The sequence below is a fragment of the Pseudophryne corroboree genome, chromosome 6 (assembly GCF_028390025.1).
Source record: "Pseudophryne corroboree isolate aPseCor3 chromosome 6, aPseCor3.hap2, whole genome shotgun sequence".
Classification (NCBI taxonomy): Eukaryota; Metazoa; Chordata; class Amphibia; order Anura; family Myobatrachidae; genus Pseudophryne; species Pseudophryne corroboree.
Genome location: NC_086449.1, coordinates 713361880 through 713386893, shown reverse-complemented (window position 1 = coordinate 713386893; position 25014 = coordinate 713361880). Strand labels below are relative to the sequence as shown.

General features: G+C 49.3%; 1 protein-coding gene across 2 annotated transcripts in view; it reads right to left on the bottom strand.

The window, feature by feature from the left end:
• GALNT10 (polypeptide N-acetylgalactosaminyltransferase 10) overlaps window positions 1-25014 on the bottom strand; it is a 382115-nt gene that overhangs the window by 41427 nt on the left and 315674 nt on the right. For both annotated transcript variants that reach the window (XM_063928357.1, XM_063928356.1), the window contains exon 7: window positions 6782-6899. In XM_063928357.1, coding sequence (XP_063784427.1) covers window positions 6782-6899 — 118 coding nt within the window. The remainder of the gene's footprint in view (window positions 1-6781; window positions 6900-25014) is intronic.

Here is a 25014-nt window from a genome sequence, read left to right as displayed (position 1 = left end):
CCAATCGGGCGGGAGTGCGCGGATGACTCTGCAGCACCGACTGAGCAAATGCTAGGTCCTCATCAGCCAGGGTATAAAACTTGTAGAATTTAGCAAAAGTGTTTGACCCCGACCAAGTTGCTGCTCGGCAAAGCTGTAATGCCGAGACGCCCCGGGCAGCCGCCCAAGAAGAGCCCACCTTCCTAGTGGAATGGGCCTTTACTGAATGCGGTAACGGCAATCCAGCCGTAACATAAGGCTGCTGAATCGTGTTACAGATCCAGCGAGCAATAGTCTGCTTCGAAGCAGGCGCGCCAATCTTGTTGGCAGCATACAGGACAACAATGCATCTGTTTTCCTAATTCTAGCCGTCCTGGCTACATAAATTTTTAAGGCCCTGACTACATCCAGGGACATGGAATCCTCCAAGTCACTCGTAGCCACAGGCACCACAATAGGTTGGTTCATATGAAATGAAGACACCACCTTGGGTAAAAATTGAGGACGAGTCCTCAATTCCGCTCTATCTACATGAAAAATCAAGTAAGGGCTCTTGTAAGAAAAGGCCGCCAATTCTGACACACGCCTCGCAGATGCCAAGGCTAACAACATGACCACCTTCCAGGTGAGAAATTTCAACTCCACCGTTTTAAGGGGTTCAAACCAGTGTGATTTAAGGAACTGCAACACCACGTTCAGGTCCCATGGTGCCACCGGGGGCACAAAAGGAGGCTGGATGTGTAGTACTCCTTTTACAAACGTCTGGACTTCTGGGAAAGAAGCCAATTACTTCTGAAAGAATATTGACAAGGCCGAAATCTGTATTTTAACAGAGCCTAACTTTAGGCCCATATCCACTCCTGTCAGGGCCGGTTCAAGGGCGCTCTGCGCCCCGGGCAGAAAATGGGGCGTGGCCTAATACAGGGGGCGTGGTCAATCACGCCCCCTGTACATTAAAAGCGCCGCTTGAATGCTGAGCGGTGCGCGATGACGTCATCGCGCACCGCACAGCAAAAGGTCCTCTCTACGAAGGGAAACTAGACGCTATGCGTCTAGTTCCCTTCGTAGAGAGGACCTTTGCTGTGCGGTGCGCGATGACGTCATCGCGCACCGCTCAGCAAAGTTACTCTCCAGAAGGGAAACTAGACGCATAGCGTCTAGTTCCCTTCAGGAGGCGCACGGGGACGGGAATGGAGACGGGGACGGCGGCGGGCAGCAGAGGCGACGGGGACACAGCGGGCAGCAGTGGCGGATCTTGCCACGGTGCGGCGCCCTCCGGATGGCGCCAGCGCCCTCCGGAAGGCGGCGCCCCGGGCAAAAGTCCTGCTTGCCCGTGGCAAGATCCGCCACTGACTCCTGTCTGTAGGAAGTGGAGAAAACGACCCAGATGGAAATCTTCCGTAGGAGCATTCTTGGTTTCACACCAAGAGACATATTTCCGCCAGATACGGTGATAATGTTTTACCGTCACCTCCTTCCTAGCCTTTATTAGAGTAGGTATGACCTCCTCCGGAATACCCTTCTCCGCTAGGATCCGGCGTTCAACCGCCATACCGTCAAACGTAACCGCGGTAAGTCTTGGAACATGCAGGGCCCCTGCTGTAACAGGTCTTCCCTTAGAGGAAGAGGCCAGGGATCTTCCGTGAGCATCTCCTGAAGATCTGAGTACCAGGCCCTTCAAGGCCAGTCTGGAACAATGAGTATTGTTTGTACTCTTTTTCGATTTATGATCCTCAACACTTTTGTGATGAGAGGAAGAGGAGGAAACACGTAGACCGACTGGAATACCCATGGTGTTACCAGAGCGTCTACTGCTATTGCCTGAGGGTCCTGGCACAATACCTCCGAAGCTTCTTGTTGAGGCGTGATGCCATCATGTCTATTTGAGGAACTCCCCAGAGATCCGTTATCTCTGCAAAGACTTCTTGATGAAGTCCCCACTCTCCTGGATGGAGATAGTGTCTGCTGAGGAAGTCTGCTTCCCAGTTGTCCACTCCCGGAATGAAGACAGCTGACAGAGCGCTTACGTGATTTCCGCCCAGCGAAGAATCCTGGTGGCTTCCGCCATCGCGACTCTGCTTCTTGTCCCGCCTTGGCGGTTCACATGAGCTACTGCTGTGACATTGTCTGATTGAATCAGAACCGGTAGGTTGCGAAGAAGAATATCCGCTTGTCGAAGGCCGTTGTATATGGCCCTTAGCTACAACACGTTGATGTGTAGACAGGACTCCTGGTCTGACCATAGTCCCTGAAAATGTCTTCCTTGGGTGACTGCTCCCCATCCTCGGATGCTCGCGTCCGTGGTTACCAGGATCCAGTCCTGAATGCCGAACCTGCGACCCTCTAGAAGGTGAGCACTTTGCAGCCACCATAGAAGAGACACCGTGGCCCTGGGGGACAGTGTTATTTTTTGATGTAATTGTAGATGGGACCCGGACCATTTGTCCAGAAGATCCCATTGAAACGTCCTTGCATGGAACCTGCCGAAGGGAATGGCCTCGTAAGTTGCCACCATTTTACCCAGAACCCGAGTGCATTGATGAGCTGACACTCTTTTCGGCTTCAGTAGTTCTCGGACCATGTTCTGGAGGTCCTGGACTTTTTCCAACGGGAGGAAAACTTACTTTTGTTCCGTGTCCAGTATCATGCCATGGAAGGCTAGTTGAGTTGTCGGAACCAACTGTGACTTTGGTAGATTGAGAATCCACCCATGTTGCTGAAGCACTCTCTGAGAGAGTGCCACGTTCTCCAGTAATTGCTCTCTTGATCTCGCTTTTATCAGGAGATCGTCCAAGTATGGGATAATTGTGACTCCTCGCTTGCGCAGGATCACCATCCCATTTCCGCCATTATCTTGGTGAAAATCCTCGGGGCCGTGGACAGCCCAAACGGCAACGTCTGAAATTGGTAATGACAATCCTGTACCGCGAATCTCAGGTACTCCTGATGAGAGGGATATATGGGGACATGAAGGTAAGCATCCTTGATGTCCAGTGACACCATAAAATCCCCCCCTTCCAGGCAGGCTATCACCGCTCGGAGCGATTCCATCTTGAATTTTAATCTTTTCAGGTACAGGTTCAAGGATTTTAGGTTTAAAATGGGCCTGACCGAACCATCCGGCTTCGGGACCACAAATAGGGTTGAATAATACCCTTTTACCTGTTGGCTCAGGGGAACCCTGATAATCACTCGCTGTTGACACAGCGTTTGAATTGCTGCTAGCACTACTTCCCGCTCTGGAGTAGAAGCTGGTAAGGCCGACTTGAAAAATCGGCGTGGGGGCACCTCTTCGAATTCCAGCTTGTAGCCCTGGGAGACTATTTCTATCACCCAAGGGTCCACGTCTGACTGAACCCAGACTTGGCTGAATAGTCGAAGGCGTGCCCCCACCTGAGCGGACTCCCGCAGGGGAGCCCCAGCGTCATGTGGTGGACTTAGCGGAAGCCGGGGAGGACTTCTGCTCTTGGGAACCAGCCGCAGCAGGTGTCCTCTTGCCTCTACCCTTACCTCTGGCGAGGAAAGAGGAGCCCCGACCTCTTCTGGAGCTATGCGACCGAAAGGACTGCATCTGATATTGTGGGGGTTTCTTTTGCTGTTGGGGAACAAAAGGTAAAAAGGTCGACTTACCCGCGGTAGCTGTAGAGATCAGGTCCGCGAGGCCGTCCCCAAACAATACATCACCTTTGTAAGGTAAAACCTCCATATCCTTTTTGAGTCTGCATCCCCCGTCCATTGGCGGATCCACAAGGTTCTTCTTGCCGAAATAGCCATAGCATTGGCTCTTGAACCCAGTAAACCAATGTCTCTTTGAGCCTCCCTCATATATAAGACTGCGTCCTTAATATGAGCTAATGTTAACAAAATTGTATCCCTATCTAGGGTATCAAGGTCAGCTGACAGTGTATCTGTCAAAGCTGCTACTGCACTACATACCCATGCCGACGCAATTGCCGGTCTAAGCAAAGTACCAGTATGAGTGTAGATAGACTTTAGTGTAGTCTCTTGCCTGCGGTCCGCAGGGTCCTCGAGGGCCGCTGTGTCAGGGGACGGTAGCGCCATCTTCTTGGAAAGGCGTGTTAAGGCTTTGTCCACTGTGGGAGAGGATTCCCAACGTACCCTGTCCTGTGTAGGGAAAGGGTACGCCATAAGAACCCTTTCGGGAATCTGCAGTTTCTTATCTGGAGTTTCCTAAGCTTTTTCACATAACTCATTAATTTCATGGGAAGGAGGAAAGTTTATAACCTGTTTCTTTCCCTTTCACATGTGTATCCTCGTGTCGGGCACCGAGGGCTCATCAGTGATATGTTACACATCTTTTATTGCAATAATCATGCACTGAATACTTTTTGTCACCCTGGGGTGCAACCTTACTTCATCATAGTCGACACTGGAATCAGAGTCCGTGTCGGTATCTGTGTCCCTTATTTGTGAGAAGGGACGTTTCTGAGACCCCGACGGGTCCTGTGAGTCAGCACAATCTGTAGATTGATTACCTGCCGACGCTCTGGACTCTGCTTTGTCCAGTCTTTCATGCAGTGAAGCTACACTAGTATTTAACATATGCCACATATTCATCCAATCCTGAGTCGGCACCGCCGACTGAGACACACCACTCATCTGTTCCACCTCCTCTTTGGATAAGCCTTCCGTTTCAGACATGCCGACACACGTACCGACACCCCACACACACACACTGGGATAACTATAAGGGGACAATTCCCCAAAGAAGGCCCTTTGAAGAGACAGAGAGAGAGTATGCCAGCACACACCAGCGCCAACTGACCCAGGGAAAAAAAACCCAGATAGCGCTTTTACATATAAATGTATACAGAATTCCCCACTCACTGCGCTTTAAATATGTGCCCCCCCCTCTTATTTTCAGCCCTCTGATGTTCAGCAGGGGAGAGTCCGGGGAGCCAGCGTTCTCTGTGGAGAAAATGGCGCTGGTTAGTGCTGAGGTATCAAGCTCCGCCCCCTCGCGCGGCGGGCTTCGGTCCCGCTCGATATTTTGAAAAAAATGGCGGGGATTCGTAGTTTACTGCCCCGCAGCCTAACTACATGCTTCTTGCCTAAAAACGAGGTTTATTGCTGCCCAGGGCGCCCCCCCCCCTGCACCCATCAGTGCCATGTGTGTGTGTGTAAGTGTGGGAGCAATGGCGCGCAGCTACCTGCTGCACGCTTACCTCATGAAGATCTGAAGTCTTCTGCCGCCTGACGTTTTCTTATGATCTGTCATACTCACCCGGCTTCTTTTATCCGGCATCTGTGAGGAGGATGGCGGCGCGGCTCCGGGACGAACCCCAGGGTGAGACCTGTGTTCCGACTCCCTCTGGAGCTAATGGTGTCCAGTAGCCTAAGAAGCAGAGCCCTTAAACTCTTAAGAAGTGGCTCTGCTTCTCTCCCCTCAGTCCCACGATACAGGTAGTCTGTTGCCAGCAGAGCTCCCTGAAAATAAAAAACCTAACAAAATTCTTTTTACAGAAAACTCAGGAGAGCTCCTGTAATGCACCCTATCTCCTCTGGGCACAAGATCTAACTGAGGTCTGGAGGAGGGGCATAGAGGGAGGAGCCAGTGCACACCATACTAGAAAGTTCTTTTAGGTGCCCATGTCTCCTGCGGAGCCCGTCTATACCCCATGGTCCTTACGGAGTCCCCAGCATCCTCTAGGACGTAAGAGAAACTCACAATTAAGATGGAGTATAAGTAAAGTACTTAGCAAACATTTGCGCAAATATGTGTACCCATGCACTCCGACCAAGTGACTTCATTACCTGGGTGCCTAACGTCTCTAATACTATCACACTATATAAATGTATCAAGGTCTTGCCACACTGGGTGGCTAAATAATAATGGTCCGTGGTTTCATTAAGTGTATGAGCATTTAAGCAAGTCTTTATCTGTAACCTTATTCGAGTGAGAAGACATCTTAGTAATGCTGCTGGGACCATTGCTAAGCTCTTCTTATTTTTGCTTTTATAGAGAACAGGCTTATAAATTAACTTGTAGATATGTGAGGCTCTGTGGTCCTTCACTGTGGTCCATCTCTGAAGTTTAAGTCATAAATCAGCCATTAATTAGCGATGTTACATGATGCTAGCTGGCTAAGCACCATGGGAGAATCTAACCTAGAAATAACTAAACTCCCAAACACTGACCATTCTTTGCATTATGCCAAACAATACACTGTATAGTGCTATTTGCCCTATAATATATCGAAACACAGCAATGCAATAAAGGCGCTAGTTGCAGCCTGTTTCATAGCACTGGTTTTCCATCCTATTTATCATACACATCTAGATATTCCGCTGTGTGCAAGAATAAATAAGCCTAGCGAGCCCCCAAAGCCAAGCTATCCTTCATTTCCCTTTTTCAACCCGCCCCCTCCCAGCAGCCAGTCTTTTGTGCTTGTGATTTCAGCACAGTTATTAATCTATCAGCCACAGATGACTGCACCACTTTATCTTAATTTCAGGACAATAAACGGAGCTGTTTCTGTGTGACTTGTCCCTACCCCTGTCAAAGGGGCTCTCGGCGGGTGACTAATTACAAGGGGTGCAGAGAGTAACTCTCTGTGGTAAATGGGAATTTGGTGTGCGGAGTTGTTTGTTGCTTTCGCAGGTGTCAGAAGCATTTTAGAAGCGTGCCTGTGAGGGGGACTTGTAACGCTTGCTGTGCTGCTGCAAACACCAGAAGGGCTCTTTAACATTCCCATTAAGGAACGGTTCCCCATCCCCGGCATTTCACAGGAGAGCGTTAGAGGTTGGCATTATTGCAAAAGTGTGCAAGGCCCAGTCTGACCTTGAAAGATATTTCATACTGCTCTCCTCCCCAGATCTCCAGCCCCGGGTCGTATCCTCCGAGCTCCCAGAACCATTTTCTGTCTACAGCAAATAATCCGCCAGCCATAACCGGAGACCTGCAATGAAAGCAAATGTAATAGAGTTTCAGCACACAGACAATAAATTTTCTGGGTCAGGTAACCTGCCTGCCCTGCTGGCAAACACAGCAGTTCATTTGTATGATGGCTGCTATCTAAGGGAGGGGGGGAAATTCTTTCACTCTGCAGAGTATTTCTGTCAGTTAATCCTGCTGTTGCTGAAAACGCATACGACAGATTGTAACGCCATGCATTGCTGAGTCTAAAGGCCACAAAAGGGATACATTTTCATTACTTTGATTCTGGTGATAAGATTGATAAAGTTGCAATTTAGGACTGTAACATGACATTCTATGGCAACAGACAAGCCCAAGTTTATAAGCCTTTACTAAATACATTTTCGGTCATTCGGAAACGTTAAGTGGTGCCAGGCCTCCTGACTGATGGTAAACATCAGTGTTACTTGTGATTCTTTCAAAACTAATAGCCGTAAATTTTAAAGCAGCACAAGAAGGTTTTCCGTTTCAAATTTTTTTTTTGTTTGACGTAATCTTTGGTCTCGGCCACCTTTAACTCAGTATATTTAACAATAGGATCCTAGAATTTAAAAAAAAAAGTGCTATTGCGAGAGGTTTCAAAACCAGATTTACACTGTATGTGCAAACACAAGAGCCCAGTGCCGTAACAAGGCAGTAGTGCAACCGGTGCCAGCCCCGCCCCTAAACCAGTGAGGTCATGTCTAGGGGCTCGGCCGCTAGCTCTGGGAATCGGAGCTACACAGGCTGCAGGGTGCCTTCCTGGAGCGTCCAAGTGGCACTGCAATATCGCTACTAGCTGTAAATTCTACCACCCTACAAGCCACATTCAGGTGCCAACCCCGGGGCCCTGCTCCCTGCACACCCCTAGTTATGGCCTTGCAAGAGCCTTGAGCAGCAGCCAGGCCTAGTTAACAATAATAAGAATTTACTTACCGATAATTCTATTTCTCGTAGTCCGTAGTGGATGCTGGGGACTCCGTCAGGACCATGGGGAATAGCGGCTCCGCAGGAGACAGGGCACAAAATTAAAAGTTTGACCACTAGGTGGTGTGCACTGGCTCCTCCCCCTATGACCCTCCTCTAAGCCTCAGTTAGGATACTGTGCCCGGACGAGCGTACACAATAAGGAAGGATTTTGAATCCCGGGTAAGACTCATACCAGCCACACCAATCACACTGTACAACTTGAGATCTGAACCCAGTTAACAGCATGATAACAGAGGAGCCTCTGAAAAGATGGCTTCCAACAATAATAACCCGATTTTTGTAACAATAACTATGTACAAGTATTGCAGACAATCCGCACTTGGGATGGGCGCCCAGCATCCACTACGGACTACGAGAAATAGAATTATCGGTAAGTAAATTCTTATTTTCTCTGACGTCCTAAGTGGATGCTGGGGACTCCGTCAGGACCATGGGGATTATACCAAAGCTCCCAAACGGGCGGGAGAGTGCGGATGACTCTGCAGCACCGAATGAGAGAACTCCAGGTCCTCCTTAGCCAGGGTATCAAATTTGTAGAATTTTACAAACGTGTTCTCCCCTGACCACGTAACTGCTCGGCAGCGTTGTAATGCCGAGACCCCTCGGGCAGCCGCCCAAGGTGAGCCCACCTTCCTTGTGGAGTGGGCATTTACAGATTTTGGCTGTGGCAGGCCCTGCCACAGAATGCGCAAGTTGAATTGTGCTACAAATCCAACGAGCAATCGTCTGCTTAGACGCAGGAACACCCAGCTTGTTGGGTGCATACAGTATAAACAGCGAGTCAGACTTTCTGACTCCAGCCGTCCTTGAAATATATATATATATTTTTTTTTTTTTAAGGCTCTGACAACGTCGAACAACTTGGAGTCTTCCAAGTCGCTAGAAGCCGCAGGCACTACAATAGGTTGGTTCAGGTGAAACGCTGATACCACCTTAGGGAGAAACTGAGGACGCGTCCGCAGTTCTGCCCTGTCCCAATGGAAAATAAGATATGGCTTTTGTACGAAAAAGCCGCCAATTCTGACACTCTCCTGGCCGAAGCCAGGGCCAGTAGCATGGTCACTTTCCATGTAAGATATTTCAAATCCACCGATTTGAGTGGCTCAAACCAATGGGATTTGAGGAATCCCAAAACTACATTGAGATCCCACGGTGCCACTGGAGGCACAACCGGGGCTGTATATGTAGTACTCCTTTGACAAAAGCCTGGACTTCAGGAACTGAAGCCAATTCTCTCTGGAAGAAAATCGACAGGGCCGAAATTTGAACCTTAATGGACCCCAATTTGAGGCCCATAGACAATCCTGTTTGCAGGAAATGTAGGAATCGACCCAGTTGAAATTCCTCCGTCGGAGCCCTCTCCTTCAGGATCCGGCGTTCAACCGCCATGCCGTCAAACGCAGCCGCGGTAAGTCTAGAGGTAGAGTGCACGGATCCTCCGTGCGCATCTCTTGAAGTTCCGGGTACCAAGTCTTTCTTGGCAAATCCGGAACCACGAGTATCGTTCTTACTCCCCTTCGCCTTATAATTCTCAGTACCTTGGGTATGAGAGGCAGAGGGGGGAACACATACATTGGCTGGTACACCCATGGTGTTACCAACGCATCCACAGCTATTGCCTGAGGGTCTCTTGACATGGCGCAATACCTGTCCAGTTTTTTGTTGAGGCGGGACGCCATCATGTCCACCTTTGGTTTTTCCCAACGGTTCACAATCATGTGGAAGACTTCTGGATGAAGTCCCCACTCTCCCGGGTGGTGATCGTGTCTGCTGAGGAAGTCTGCTTCCCAGTTGTCCACTCCCGGAATGAACACTGCTGACAGTGCTATCACATGATTTTCTGCCCAGTGAAAAATCCTTGCAGCTTCTGCCATTGCCCTCCTGCTTCTTGTGTCGCCCTGTCTGTTTACGTGGGCGACTGCCGTGGTGTTGCCCTACTGGTTCAACACCGGCTGACCCTGAAGCAGAGGCCTTGCCAGGCTTAGAGCATTGTAAATTGCCCTTAGCTCCAGTATATTTATGTGAAGTGAAGTCTCCAGGCTTGACCACACTCCCTGGAAATTTCTTCCCTGTGTGACTGCTCCCCAGCCTCTCAGGCTGGCATTCGTGGTCACCAGGACCCAGTCCTGAATGCCGAATCTGCGGCCCTCCAAAAAGGTGAGCACTCTGCAACCACCACAGAAGAGACCCTTGTCCTTGGAGACGGGGCTATCCGCTGATGCATCTGAAGATGCGATCCGGACCATTCGTCCAGCAGATTCCACTGAAAAGTTCTTGCGTGGAATCTGCCGAATGGAATCGCTTCGTAAGAAGCCATCTCTTACCCAGGACTCTTACCTTTACCCTGACACTTTTCCTGGTTTTAGGAGGTTCCTGACTAGCTCGGATAACTCCCTGGCTTTCTCCTCCGGGAGAAAAACCTTTTTCTGAACTGTGTCCAGAATCATCCCTAGGAACAGCAGACGTGTCATCGGGCTCAGCTGGGATTTTGGAAAATTTAGAATCCACCCGTGCTGTTGCAGCACTACTTGGGTTAGTGCTACACCGGCCTCTAACTGTTCTCTGGATCTTGCCCTTATCAGGAGATCGTCCAAGTAAGGGATAATTAATACGCCTTTTCTTCGAAGAAGAATCATCATTTCGGCCATTACCTTGGTAAAGACCCGGGGTGCCGTGGACAATCCAAACGGCAATGTCTGAAACTGATAGTGACAGTTTTGTACCACGAACCTGAGGTACCCTTGGTTTGAAGGGCAAATTGGGACATGGAGGTAAGCATCCTTGATGTCCAAGGACACCATAAAGTCCCCTTCTTCCAGATTCGCTATCACTGCTCTGAGTGATTTCATCTTGAACTTGAACCTTTGTATGTAAGTGTTCAAAAGATTTCAGACTTAGAATAGGTCTCACCGAGCCGTCCGGCTTCGGTACCACAAACAGCATGGAATAATACCCCTTTCCTTGTTGTAGTAGGGGTACCTTGACTATTACTTGCTGGGAATACAGCTTGTGAATAGCTTCCAACACCGTCTCCCTGTCGGAGGGAGATGTTGGTAAAGCAGACTTCAGGAATCTGCGAGGAAGAGACGTCTCGAATTCCAATCTGTACCCCTGTGATACTACCTGCAGGATCCAAGGGTCGACTTGCGAGTGAGCCCACTGCGCGCTGAAATTCTTGAGACTACCCCCCACCGGACCTGAGTCCGCTTGTAAGGCCCCAGCGACATGCTGAGGACTTTTCAGAAGCGGGGAGTGCTTCTGCTCCTGGGAAGGAGCTGCTTGCTGCAGTCTCTTACCCTTTCCTTTGCCTCGGGCAGATATGAATGGCCTTTTGCCCGCTTGTTCTTATGAGAACGAAAGGACTGAGGCTGAAAAGACGGTGTCTTTTTCTGTTGGGAGGTGACCTGAGGTAAAAAAGGTGGATTTTCCGGCTGTTGCCGTGGCCACCAAGTCCGATAGACCGACCCCAAATAATTCCTCCCCTTTATACGGCAAACTTCCATATGCCGCTTGGAATCCGCATCACCTGACCACTGTCGCGTCCAAAAACTTCTTCTGGCAGAAATGGACAGCGCACTTACCCTTGATGCCAGAGTGCAAATATCCCTCTGTGCATCTCGCATATAAAGAAAATGCATCCTTTAAATGCTCTATAGTCAATAAAATATTGTCGCTATTCAGGGTATCAATATTTCCAGTCAGAGATTCCGACCAAACCCCCCCAGCACTGCACATCCATGCTGGGGCGATTGCTGGTCACAGTATAACATCAGTATGTGTGTATATACTTTTTAGAGTATTTTCCAGCCTCCTATCAGCTGGATTTTGAGGGCGGCCGTATCAGGAGACGGTAACGCCACTTGTTTTGATAAGCGTGTGAGCGCCTTATCTACCCCTAGAGGGTGTTTCCCAGCGCGCTCTAACCTCTGGCGGGAAAGGGTATAATGCCAATAACTTCTTTGAAATTAGCAACTTCCTATCGGGGGTAACCCATGCGTCATCACACACTTCAATCAATTCATCTGATTTCAGGAAAAACTACAGGTAGTTTTTTCACACCCCACATAATACCCATTTTTGTGGTACTTGTAGTATCAGAAATATGTAACGCCTCCTTCATTGCCGTGATTATGTAACGTGTGGCCCTACTGGAAAATACGTTTGTTTCTTCACCGTCGACACTGGAGTCAGTGTCCGTGTCTGTGTCTGTCGACCGACTGAGGTAATGGGCGTTTTAAAGCCCCTGACGGTGTTTGAGACGCCTGGACAGGTACTAATTGGTTTGCCGGCCGTCTCATATCGTCAACCGACCTTGTAGCGTGTTGACACTATCACGTAATTCCATAAATAAAGCCATCCATTCCGCTGTCGACTCCCTAGGGGGTGACATCCCATTACAGGCAATTGCTCCGCCTCCACACCAACATCGTCCTCATACCTGTCGACACACACGTACCGACACACAGCACACACACAGGGAATGCTCTGATAGAGGACAGGACCCCACTAGCCCTTTGGGGAGACAGAGGGAGAGTTTGCCAGCACACACCAAAGCGCTATAATTATACAGGGACCACCTTATAGTAAGTGTTTTCCCTTATAGCAGCTTAATATATAATAATATCGCCAAAAAACGCCCCCCCTCTCTGTTTTAACCCTGTTTCTGTAGTGCAGTGCAGGGGAGAGCCTGGGAGCCTTCCCACCAGCGGATCTGTGTGGGAAAAATGGCGCTGTGTGCTGAGGAGATAGGCCCCGCCCCCTTCACGGCGGGCTCTTCTCCCGGTTTTTTCTGTAATCCTGGCAGGGGTTAAATACATCCATATAGCCCAGGGGCTATATGTGATGTATTTTTAGCCAGTAAAGGTAATTACATTGCTGCCCAGGGCGCCCCCCCCCCCCAGCGCCCTGCACCCTCAGTGACCGCGGTGTGAAGTGTGCTGAGAGCAATGGCGCACAGCTGCAGTGCTGTGCGCTACCTTAAGAAGACTGGGAAGTCTTCAGCCGCCGATTTCTGGACCTCTTCTCTCTTCAGCATCTGTAAGGGGGCCGGCGGCGCGGCTCCGGTGACCCATCCAGGCTGTACCTGTGATCGTCCCTCTGGAGCTAGTGTCCAGTAGCCTAAGAAGCCAATCCATCCTGCACGCAGGTGAGTTCGCTTCTTCTCCCCTTAGTCCCGCGTTGCAGTGAGCCTGTTGCCAGCAGGACTCACTGAAAATAAAAAACCTAACAAACTTTTATTCTAAGCAGCTCTTTAGGAGAGCCACCTAGATTGCACCCTTCTCGGCCGGGCACAAAAACCTAACTGAGGCTTGGAGGAGGGTCATAGGGGGAGGAGCCAGTGCACACCACCTAGTGGTCAAACTTTTAATTTTGTGCCCTGTCTCCTGCGGAGCCGCTATTCCCCATGGTCCTGACGGAGTCCCCAGCATCCACTTAGGACGTCAGAGAAATATCTTTTTAAGTTCACTTATTCAAACTGTGTCTGTTAACAAGTCTACATTAATTAGGTAATTGGCAGTACGGATGGTGTAATGGTTAGCATTACTGCCTCACAGCACTGAGGTCATGGGTTCGATTCCCACCATGGCCCTAACTGTGTGGAGTTTGTATATTCTCCCCGTACTTGCGTGGGTTTCCTCCGGGTACTCCGGTTTCCTCCCACAATCCAAAAATATACAGGTAGGTTAATTGGCTCCCAACAAAATTAACCCTAGCGTGAATGTGTGTACATGTGATAGTGAGTATAGATTGTAAGCTCTACTGGGGCAGGGACTGATGTGAATGAGCAAATATTCTCTGTAAAGCGCTGCGGAATATGTGTGCGCTATATAAATAACTGGTAATAAATAAATAAATAAATAATTAATTAGTGATAATACGTACAAGTGCCTACTGTTCTGCAGCACAACGAAAAATGACAAATCATTTAGGCTGAACAACAACTTTGGCTACAAAATGTAAAGACATTTAAAAGGCATGTACGAGTGTTCAAAGACATTAACTACCTACAAGTATGCCATCACCGTCCCTGGATCTCTGTGATTGCACACTACCTGCGGGAAAGCCGTTGTACTTCTGTCATTAGATAACTTTTATAATTCTGTACAGAGGCTCACTGAAGCTTGAAGTCGTAATCAGGTCAATGTCTTAGGAGCACTACAGACACCCTGAAGTAACACAGATATGCTCACTGAGTACAGTATGAAAGGCAGGTTGTGTAAGTAATATGTAATGGGGCCCTTTATAGGATGCGCCTGAGGAGATTTGAGACTATACGAAGATGTGTTTTATTTTCAACCGCCTTTAACCATTTTTTTATTGCACCTGGCTCCCCCAGCTGTTATTGTTTCACACCTACTTCTGTATCTTGGAAACACCACAACTAATTCTATGAGCGAATCTGATAATGAAAACAAAGTTAGGAATCCTTTATTATAACAAGCTTGGGAAAAAAAATAATTTCTAGACAATATTAAGCATAACAAAAGGAGAATATTTTATTCAGAGCGAACAAGTAATTCAAACCTTTCCAGGACCAGATTTGAAGAATAGAGAAATAAGTTATATAATGTGCTCTATCTTAAGAACCTATACAAAATGCACTCACAATACCATTAATGCAGATATTGAATCAGTCCAATTAAGTCCTCAGAGGGCTAAGACTATACATATGTTAAATAAAGGGATGGACAAAGGTTGGTTGTCATAGAGACTGCAAACACATTCAAACGAGTGGTACTGGTACTGACTTGCAAGGACACTATGACTGTCACAACGTGATAAAAGGCTAGACAGTGTCAACACTACAATGAGCCCCTGTCATGCCACCCACTAAGGCAGATAAGCACTCACGTGCCAGCAGTGGTTATGAGGTGGTAGGTTTGTGACGGAGCAGAGACTGGCTCGCTGCTTACTTGTGGGGCAGCACTGAGGTCATAGGTTTATTCCAACCAGGGCCCATTTCTGTATAGTTTGTATGTTCTCAATGTGCTTGTGTGGGTTTCCTCTGGGTGCCCTGATTTCCTCCCACAATCTAAAAACATACCAGTAGCTTAAGAAGATACTGACTAAAAATAAGAATTTACTCACCGGTAATTCTATTTCTCGTAGTCCGTAGTGGATGCTGGGAACTCCGTAAGGACCATGGGGAATAGACGGGCTCCGCAGGAGACTGGGCACTCTAAAGAAAAGATTAGGTACTATCTGGTGTGCACTGGCTCCTCCCTCTATGCCCCTCCTCCAGACCTCAGTTAGGGAAACTGTGCCCGGAAGAGCTGACATTACAAGGAAAGGATTTTTGGAATCCAGGGTAAGACTCATACCAGCCACACCAATCACACCGTACAACTTGTGATAACCTTACCCAGTTAACAGTATGAACAACAACTGAGCCTCACTCAACGGATGGCTCATAACAATAACCCTTATTTAAGCAATAACTATATACACGTATTGCAGAAAGTCCGCACTTGGGACGGGCGCCCAGCATCCACTACGGACTACGAGAAATAGAATTACCGGTGAGTAAATTCTTATTTTCTCTGACGTCCTAGTGGATGCTGGGAACTCCGTAAGGACCATGGGGATTATACCAAAGCTCCCAAACGGGCGGGAGAGTGCGGATGACTCTGCAGCACCGAATGAGCAAACACAAGGTCCTCCTCAGCCAGGGTATCAAACTTGTAGAATTTTGCAAAGGTGTTTGAACCCGACCAAGTAGCCGCTCGGCAAAGCTGTAAAGCCGAGACCCCTCGGGCAGCCGCCCAAGAAGAGCCCACCTTCCTTGTGGAATGGGCTTTTACTGATTTTGGATGCGGCAATCCAGCCGCAGAATGAGCCAGCTGAATCGTGCTACAGATCCAGTGAGCAATAGTTTGCTTTGAAGTAGGAGCACCCAGCTTGTTGGTTTCATGCAGGATAAACAGCGAGTCAGTCTTCCTGACTCCAGCCGTTCTGGAAACATATATTTTCAAAGCCCTGACTACGTCCAGCAACTTGGAGTCCTCCAAGTCCCGAGTAGCCGCAGGCACCACAATAGGTTGGTTCAAATGAAACGATGATACCACCTTTGGGAGAAATTGGGGACGAGTCCTCAATTCTGCCCTGTCCATATGGAAGATCAGATATGGGCTTTTACATGACAAAGCCGCCAATTCCGACACACGCCTAGCCGATGCTAAGGCCAACAGCATGACCACTTTCCACGTGAGATACTTTAGTTCCACGGTCTTAAGTGGCTCAAACCAGTGGGATTTCAGGAAATCCAACACAACGTTAAGATCCCAGAGTGCCACTGGTGGCACAAAAGGGGGCTGAATATGCAGCACTCCCTTAACAAACGTCTGAACCTCAGGCAGTGAAGCCAATTCTTTTTGAAAGAAAATGGATAGGACCTTTATGGACCGCAATTTTAGGCCCATAGTCACCCCTGACTGTAGGAAGTGCAGGAATCGACCCAGCTGGAATTCCTCTGTAGGGACCGTCCTGGCCTCACACCAAGCAACATATTTTCGCCATATACGGTGATAATGCTTTGCTGTCACGTCCTTCCTAGCCTTTATCAGCGTAGGAATAACTTCATCCGGAATGCCTTTTTCCGCTAGGATCCGGCTTTCAACCGCCATGCCGTCAAACGCAGCCGCGGTAAGTCTTGGAACAGACAGGGCCCTTGTTGCAGCAGGTCCTGTCTGAGAGGCAGAGGCCATGGGTCCTCTGTGCGCATTTCTTGCAGTTCCGGGTACCAAGTCCTTCTTGGCCAATCCGGAACAATGAGTATTGTTCTTATTCCTCTCTTTCTTACTATTCTCAGTACCTTTTGATATGAGAGGAAGAGGAGGAAACACATATACCGACTGGTACACCCACGGTGTCACTAGGGCGTCCACAGCTATCGCCTGAGGGTCCCTTGACCTGGCGCAATATCTTTTTAGCTTTTTGTTGAGGCGGGACGCCATCATGTCCACCTGTGGCAGTTCCCATCGCTTTGCAAAATGTGTGAAGACTTCTTGATGAAGTCCCCACTCTCCCGGGTGGAGGTCGTGTCTGCTGAGGAAGTCTGCTTCCCAGTTGTCCACTCCCGGAATGAACACTGCTGACAGTGCTTGCACGTAATTCTCCGCCCACCGAAGAATCTTGGTGGCTTCCGCCATTGCCATCCTGCTTCTTGTGCCGCCCTGGCGGTTTACATGGGCTACCGCCGTGATGTTGTCTGACTGAATCAGCACTGGTCGGTTTCGAAGCAGGGGCTCTGCTTGACTCAGGGCGTTGTAAATGGCCCTTAGTTCCAGTATATTTATGTGTAGAGAAGTCTCCAGACTTGACCACAGCCCTTGGAAGTTTCTTCCCTGAGTGACTGCCCCCCATCCTCGGAGGCTTGCATCCGTGGTCACCAGGACCCAGTCCTGTATGCCGAACCTGCGGCCCTCGAGAAGTTGAGCACTCTGCAGCCACCACAGAAGAGACACCCTGGCCCTTGGGGACAGGGTGATCAGCCGATGCATCTGAAGATGCGATCCGGACCACTTGTCCAACAGATCCCACTGAAAGATCCTTGCATGGAACCTGCCGAAGGGAATGGCTTCGTATGAAGCCACCATCTTTCCCAGGACTCGCGTGCAGTGATGCACCGATACCTGTTTTGGTTTCAGGAGGTCCCTGACCAGAGTTGCTAATTCCTGGGCCTTCTCCACCGGGAGAAACACCGTCTTCTGTTCTGTGTCCAGAATCATGCCCAGGAAAAGCAGACGCGTCGTAGGAATCAGCTGCGACTTTGGAACATTCAGAATCCAGCCGTGCTGTTGCAACACTTCCTGAGAGAGTGCTACGCTGATCAACAACTGCTCTCTGGACCTCGCCTTTATGAGGAGATCGTCCAAGTACAGGATAACTATAACTCCCTTCTTCCGAAGGAGTATCATCATTTCGGCCATTACCTTGGTAAATATCCTCGGTGCCGTGGACAGCCCAAACGGCAACGTCTGGAACTGGTAATGACAGTCCTGTACCACAAACCTGAGGTACTCCTGGTGAAGTGGGTAAATGGGGACATGCAAGTAAGCATCCTTGATGTCCAGCGACACCATAAAATCCCCCTCTTCCAGGCTTGCAATAACCGCTCTGAGCGATTCCATTTTGAACTTGAATTTCTTTATATAAGTGTTCAAGGATTTTAAATTCAGAATGGGTCTCACCGAACCGTCCGGTTTCGGTACCACAAACATTGCGGAATAGTAACCCCTTCCCTGTTGAAGGAGGGGGACCCTGATAATCACTTGCTGGAGGTACAGCTTGTGAATTGGTGCCAGTACTACCTCCCTTTCCATGGGGGAAGCTGGCAAGGCTGATTTGAGGTAACGGCGGGGGGGGGGAGTCGCTTCGAATTCCAGCTTGTATCCCTGAGATACAATTTGTACAGCCCAGAGATCCACCTGTGAGCAAACCCACTGGTTGCTGAAGTTTCGGAGACGCACCCCCACCGCACCTGGCTCCGCCTGTGGAGCCCCAACGTCATGCGGTGGACTTAGTGGAAGCAGGGGAGGACTTTTGTTCCTGGGAACTGGCTGCATGGTGCAGCTTCTTACCTCTACCCCTGCCTCTGGCAAGAAAGGATGCGCCCCTGACCCTCTTGCCTTTCTGAGAACGAAAAGGACTGCATTTGATAATACGGTGCTTTCTTAGGCTGTGAGGAAACCTGAGGCAAGAAAGTCGACTTTCCAGCTGTCGCTGTGGACACGAGGTCCGATAGACCGTCCCCAAACAATTCCTCACCCTTATAAGGCAAAACCTCCATGTGTTTTTTAGAATCAGCATCTCCTGTCCATTGCCGAGTCCATAAGACCCTCCTGGCAGAAATGGACATAGCATTAATTCTAGAGCCCAGCAGGCAAATGTCCCTCTGAGCATCCCGCATATATAAGACGACGTCTTTTATATGGCCCAGGGTTAGCAAAACAGTATCCCTGTCGAGGGAATCTATGTCGTCTGACAGAGTATCTGTCCATGCTGCTACAGCACTACACATCCAGGCTGAAGCAATAGCAGGTCTCAGTAGAGTACCAGAGTGTGTATACACTGACTTCAGGATAGCTTCCTGCTTTCTATCCGCAGGCTCCTTTAGGGCGGCCGTATCCTGAGACGGCAGGGCCACCTTTTTAGATAAGCGTGTCAGCGCCTTGTCCACCCTAGGGGATGTTTCCCAACGTAACCTGTCCGTTGGCGGGAAAGGGTACGCCATCAGTAACCTCTTAGAAATCACTAGTTTCTTATCAGGGGAACTCCACGCTTCTTCACATAATTCATTTAATTCATCAGATGGGGGAAAAGTCACTGGCTGCTTTTTCTCCCCAAACATATAAACCCTCTTGGTATTAACAGGGTTAATCTCAGAAATGTGTAATACATCTTTCATTGCAATAATCATGTATCGGATGGCCTTGGTCATTTTAGACTGTAAATGTGCCTCATCATCGTCGACACTGGAGTCGGACTCCGTGTCGACATCTGTGTCAACCATCTGAGATAGAGGGCATTTATGAGCCCCTGACGGTTTCTGAGTCGCCTGGGCAGGCGCGGGCTGAGACCCCGGCTGTCCCAAGGCTGCAGCGTCATCAAACCTTTTATGTAAGGAGCTTACATTGTCGTTTAAGACCTTCCACATATCCATCCAATCAGGTGTCGGCCCCGACGGGGGCGACCCCACACTTATCTGCCCTTGCTCCGCCTCCACGTAACCCTCATCAAACATGTCGACACAGCCGTACCGACACACCACACACACACAGGGAATGCTCAGACTGAGGACAGGACCCCACAAAGTCCTTTGGGGAGACAGAGAGAGAGAGTATGCCAGCACACACCACAGCGCTATATAACACAGGGATTTTCACTTATAATAAGTGATTACCCAATAGCTGCCTTATAGGTTTTATTTGCGCCTAAATTTATGTGCCCCCCCTCTCTTTTTTACCCTTCTTGTACCTGGATACTGCAGGGGAGAGCCTGGGGAGCTGCTTCCAGCGGAGCTGTGAAGAGAAAATGGCGCTGGTGTGCTGAGGAAGAAGGCCCCTCCCCCTCAGTGGCGGGCTTCTGTCCCGCTTTCTGTGTAAAAAAATGGCGGGGTTTTTTACATATATACAGTGCCAGACTGTATATATGTATTTTTATTGCCAAAAGGTACTTCAATTGCTGCCCAGGGCCCCCCCCCCCCCCAGCGCCCTGCACCCTACAGTGACCGGAGTGTGTAAGTGTGCTAGGAGCAATGGCGCACAGCTGCGGTGCTGTGCGTTACCTTAAATGAAGACAGGAGTCTTCTGCCGCCGATTTCGTCGTCTTCAAGCTTCTGTTCTTCTGGCTCTGCGAGGGGGACGGCGGTGCGGCTCCGGGAACGGACGATCAAGGACAGGTGCCTGTGTTCGAACCCTCTGGAGCTAATGGTGTCCAGTAGCCTAAGGAGCACAAGCTAGCTGCAAGCAGGTAGGTTTGCTTCTCTCCCCTTAGTCCCACGTAGCAGTGAGTCTGTTGCCAGCAGAAGATCACTGAAAATAAAAAACCTAATAAATACTTTTACTAGTAAGCTCAGGAGAGCCCACTAGGAGCACCCAGCTCTGGCCGGGCACAGATTCTAACTGAGGTCTGGAGGAGGGGCATAGAGGTTGGAGCCAGTGCACACCAGATAGTACCTAATCTTTTCTTTAGAGTGCCCAGTCTCCTGCGGAGCCCGTCTATTCCCCATGGTCCTTACGGAGTTCCCAGCATCCACTAGGACGTCAGAGAAAATAACCATAGTATGTATGTATGTGTGTTAAAAGTCTATGGGGTCTATGCACTGAGCTGTGGAGAGATTAAGTGGATAGAGATAAAGTGGTCTATTCATGAAGCAGTGAAAAGAGTGGAGAAGTGAGCCAGTGGAGAATTTGCCCATGGCAACCAATCAGCTGCTCTGTATAATTTTATAGTATGCAAATTATAAATGTTTCTTCAGGGGGCGTGGCTTGGCAGCAGATACGGGAGGTTGTGCTGAGATGGAGCTCCTGCCTGACACTTGTTTAAACTGCATATTGTGGGTTGCTACTGCTGCAGACAGGGCATTACTGGACCCATATAACAGGTCTGTCGCGGGTGGAGTGGGCTGCCGAGCCGGCGGGTGCCTCCTGCTCGCGTGCGGGTAGCGGCCCGCCCACCCACCCACCCATCTGAAGCCGGGGCCTCAATTTTCCTCCAGACACGGACTGGAAGTAGGGCGTTCGGGCCTTGCGGGTGCTGAGATCGTCTGCCTCCCTCAACTGTTCCTCCGCTCGTCCCCCCGCCTGGCTGGCCCGCTAGGAGAGCTCCCCCTCGGCTGCGCTGCCCGGAGATCCGCTGATCGGCGCATGCGCGTCTGCGGTGCGCCTGGGACCCGGACGCCGCATGCCGAGCTCTTTTCTCCCCCGACACGAGCCGTCGCCGCAGCAGAGGTACGACTCACCGCTTCCACCAACGTTCCGACCCGCTCGGTGGGCTCCCGGTGCCACAGCCGCCGAGGCCCCGCTAATGAGACTGGCGGCGCCATCTTGACTAGGGGCAGCATGCCCACACTGTAGAGAACGGGGCTGAGGGGAAGTGGAGCCTTAGTCCCTCCCCCCCCCCCCCCCCCTCCCCCCGCGCGGTGGAGACTTGCCTTGGACCTCCAGGTGCCTCACTTTGAAGGAGGCTCCTCCTAAGGGCCTGCAACCCCCAGGTACATTTCTGTGACTCCTTGCCTGCCCTCATAGCGGTGGCCATTTTACTCTGCACTCAGCTACACATATTCTATGCACAAGAGGCTGAGATTCATACTGCAGCCTGGCTTGTACTATCTCACCCCAGCATATTCACTGCACACCCAGTGCTGCTGTAATACTTTGGCTACATTTATTCTTCGCTACTCCCTAAAGTGCCTGCTGTTTATGTGCACCCTCTGATTGACAACTGCACACTTGTCTCATAGCCTACTTCGACCTCCCCACTGTAGCATTAATGCCTTGAATTTCGCTCTTACTCCATGGCATGACCCCCTGAATCACCCGCGTACAATGGGGCTTGGTGGCTGATGGCATAGCCCGACACTCGTAACGCAGCGGGGACTCTGCAAGCCGGATATGGAATGCTTCTGATCTACCTATGTGACTTTCCTCTGTTTCACTGTATATTATGTGTAACGTCTGCAGATGGGGAAAACTAAGAGAGGACGACAAGCATCTGCGGCTAAGAAATCTGGTGACAAGTCCCTACAATCTAATTTTTTTCGCTATCTTCAACCGGACATAGAGTGAGGACACTCGTTCATCATCCTCTGTTTCTGGCTCTCCTCCCGACACTAGAATGATGGCGGGAGCCGACTCTTCACCGTTGGACAAAGGGCCTGAAGCTTCTATGGCTGATGTTTTGACCTATTTGCGTTCACTTCCTACTAAAAAAGATCTGCCTACTAAACAAGACTTTTAGGATTTGGAACAAAAGATACGTGACACGGTTAAATCCGAGATCTCCGTGCTTCAGGCAGATATCTCCCAAATATCCCATCGAGTTTCAGATATGGAGGACCACGTATATGAAGTCTCCTCATTTCAACGGAAACTCTGTGAAACCGTTGCACTTCAGGCACAGGAACCAAAGGCGCTATGGCGCCGACAGGACGACCTTGACAACAAAGTCCGGAGAAACAACTTACGCGTCAAGGGGTTGCCGGAAGATGTACAAGGTCTGAGCATAGTGGACGCCCTCACTAAGACATTCAATGAGATCATGGATGCGAAACCGGACAACACCATACTGTTTGATAGGGCTCAGAGTACTACGGCCGAAAGGTCTTTCTTCTGAAGCTGCCAGAGACGTGATATGTCGTCTTCACTATTATCATATAAAGGAGGAGATACTTAATAAAGCCCGCAAATTAGATCGATTGGAATTCAATAATAATGTGATTCAGATCTTCCCGGACTTGTCATGGTATACACTCCAGCAACGTAGATCTCTCAAACCCCTGACAGAGGCTCTTAAAGAGAAGGGTATACGATTCAGTTGGGGCTTCCCCTTTAATATACAAGCCACCTTTGAGGGAAGACAGGTTACCTTGCACTCGCCAGATGACTTGGACAATTTTTGCTCTGCACGGTCTATACGTAAACCAGCCCTAACAGATTGGACCCAATCTTATCATCGTTTTGATCCTCCGACGCCTCCAGCCCCACGGCCATCCTGGACCCCGGTCAGCAACAGGAAACTGGGCTCGATTCGGTCACCTCCGAATCACGGCGAGGCTGGGACCTGATTTATAATATTTCTTTTTCATTGGTATGGAATTGCCGGATAAAGTCTAGCATTGCTCGGCTCTGCCCGGTTCTTTGATGTCTGGTCGAGCCACTCCTGGAGTTCAACGATAGGCCATTGCTCCTCCTACGCACCAGAGATTCTTCTTTAAAGTTTAGTCACTTAGTGATATTGCCTTTTCATGCTTCTGCCCCTTCCCTTCCCCCGATAATCTTACTGTTTGGATTTGTTGCATTCCAAGGCTTATTTCCACTTGTTCATGTAGAGATGCTTGTTCCCGTTGCGTTTACTACAATATGGGGGGGCTGTTTTATGTATAATACTGAAGTCAGATGATCTTTTCTTGAGTCTCCTTAGTTATGCACTGTTTTATTATTGTCCCTGGGTTGTGTCGTTACTACTGTGCCCCAGTTAGGTCAGGCCGCCTGCCTATTTTGGCTCTTATGTCGTGGGTATAACCTCCCTACGACTTAACGGTGGTGAAATTGCCATTTTACAAGACGTATTGCTATTGTCATATGGTTATATGTTCTCTGTATTGGTTTTTCTTTTTATGTTGTTCTTTATCGTGCTCTTTCCTTTCTTCTCTTGGTTTCTCCGCTTATCACCATTGCAGCTCGATGTACCTAATACGACTGGACCCTGTGCCTTCCCCGCATCTTCGGTAAGTCTATATTACCTTTATTACTCGTTGTAGAAATCAAATCCAGCCTTCTTAATGTCTCCTGACCTTAATATCCCCGAAAAGAGGTCCACCTTGCTACGGGAGTTATGGGCAGAGCGCATAGACATTGCTTTTCTTCAAGAGACCCATTTTAAAAATCAAGCCTCTCCTAAGTTAGGAAATTATTATTACCTGCAGGTTTTTTGTAACAATAACTCAGTCAATAAATCTTTAGGGGTCGCGATCCTAGTGGCGCGTCGGGTCCCGATTATAGATGTCTCTCACCTAATTCTGGATGAAGGTCGATGCTAGGTTGTTAAATGCACAATATATAATCAGGTTTATACTCTTGTTAATATATACGCTCCTAATCAACGCCAAAGACAGTTCTTTACCAAAATACTGCGACAGATAAAACCCATTAAAGAAGGGCGTCTAATTATGGGGGGGCGACTTTAACTGGTCCTTGGATCCTGGGATGGATTGTTTTCCTTCCCTGACTAGACGGTTGACACGTGATCACCGTTGTGTGAGCCGCCTTCTTCGTGAGTTTCAGTTGATGGACTTATGGAGAACTCTGCATCCGATGGGGAAGGATTACACTTTCTTTTCTTCTCCTCACATTATGTATTCACGCCCTGACTACTTTTTAGTTGAGCATAGACTTCTACACTTATTTCCTTTAGGCACTATCGTGGCACATTACATGGTCGGACCATGCCCCGGTGTATATCTCTGTTGCGCTTTCATCCACCCCTCCCCCCCACACCATGGTCGTGGAGGTTTAATAATTCATTGACTCGGGATCCCTGTTTAAAGGCCAAGCTCACCTACGCCATTTTAAATTATATTGCGACGAATGACACCCCAGATGTTAGTGCAGTCACGATTTGGGAAGCACACAAATGTGTAGTTCGAGGTAGATGTATACAGCTTGGCTCTCAACTCAAGAGGAGCAAATGGCACAGAGGTTACAGCTTATTGAACGAATAGCGACTTTAGAGGCCTCGCACCAGTCCTCCCTTGATGCAGGGGTCTTTCTGGAACTTACTGAGGCCCATCAAGGCCTTAATACATTTTTATGGGATACAACAAAATTGGGAATGACTAAATGTCGCCATAAATTTTACTTGTGGGGCAACAAACCGGGTGCCATGCTCGCTAGGGCGTTAAGGGCCCA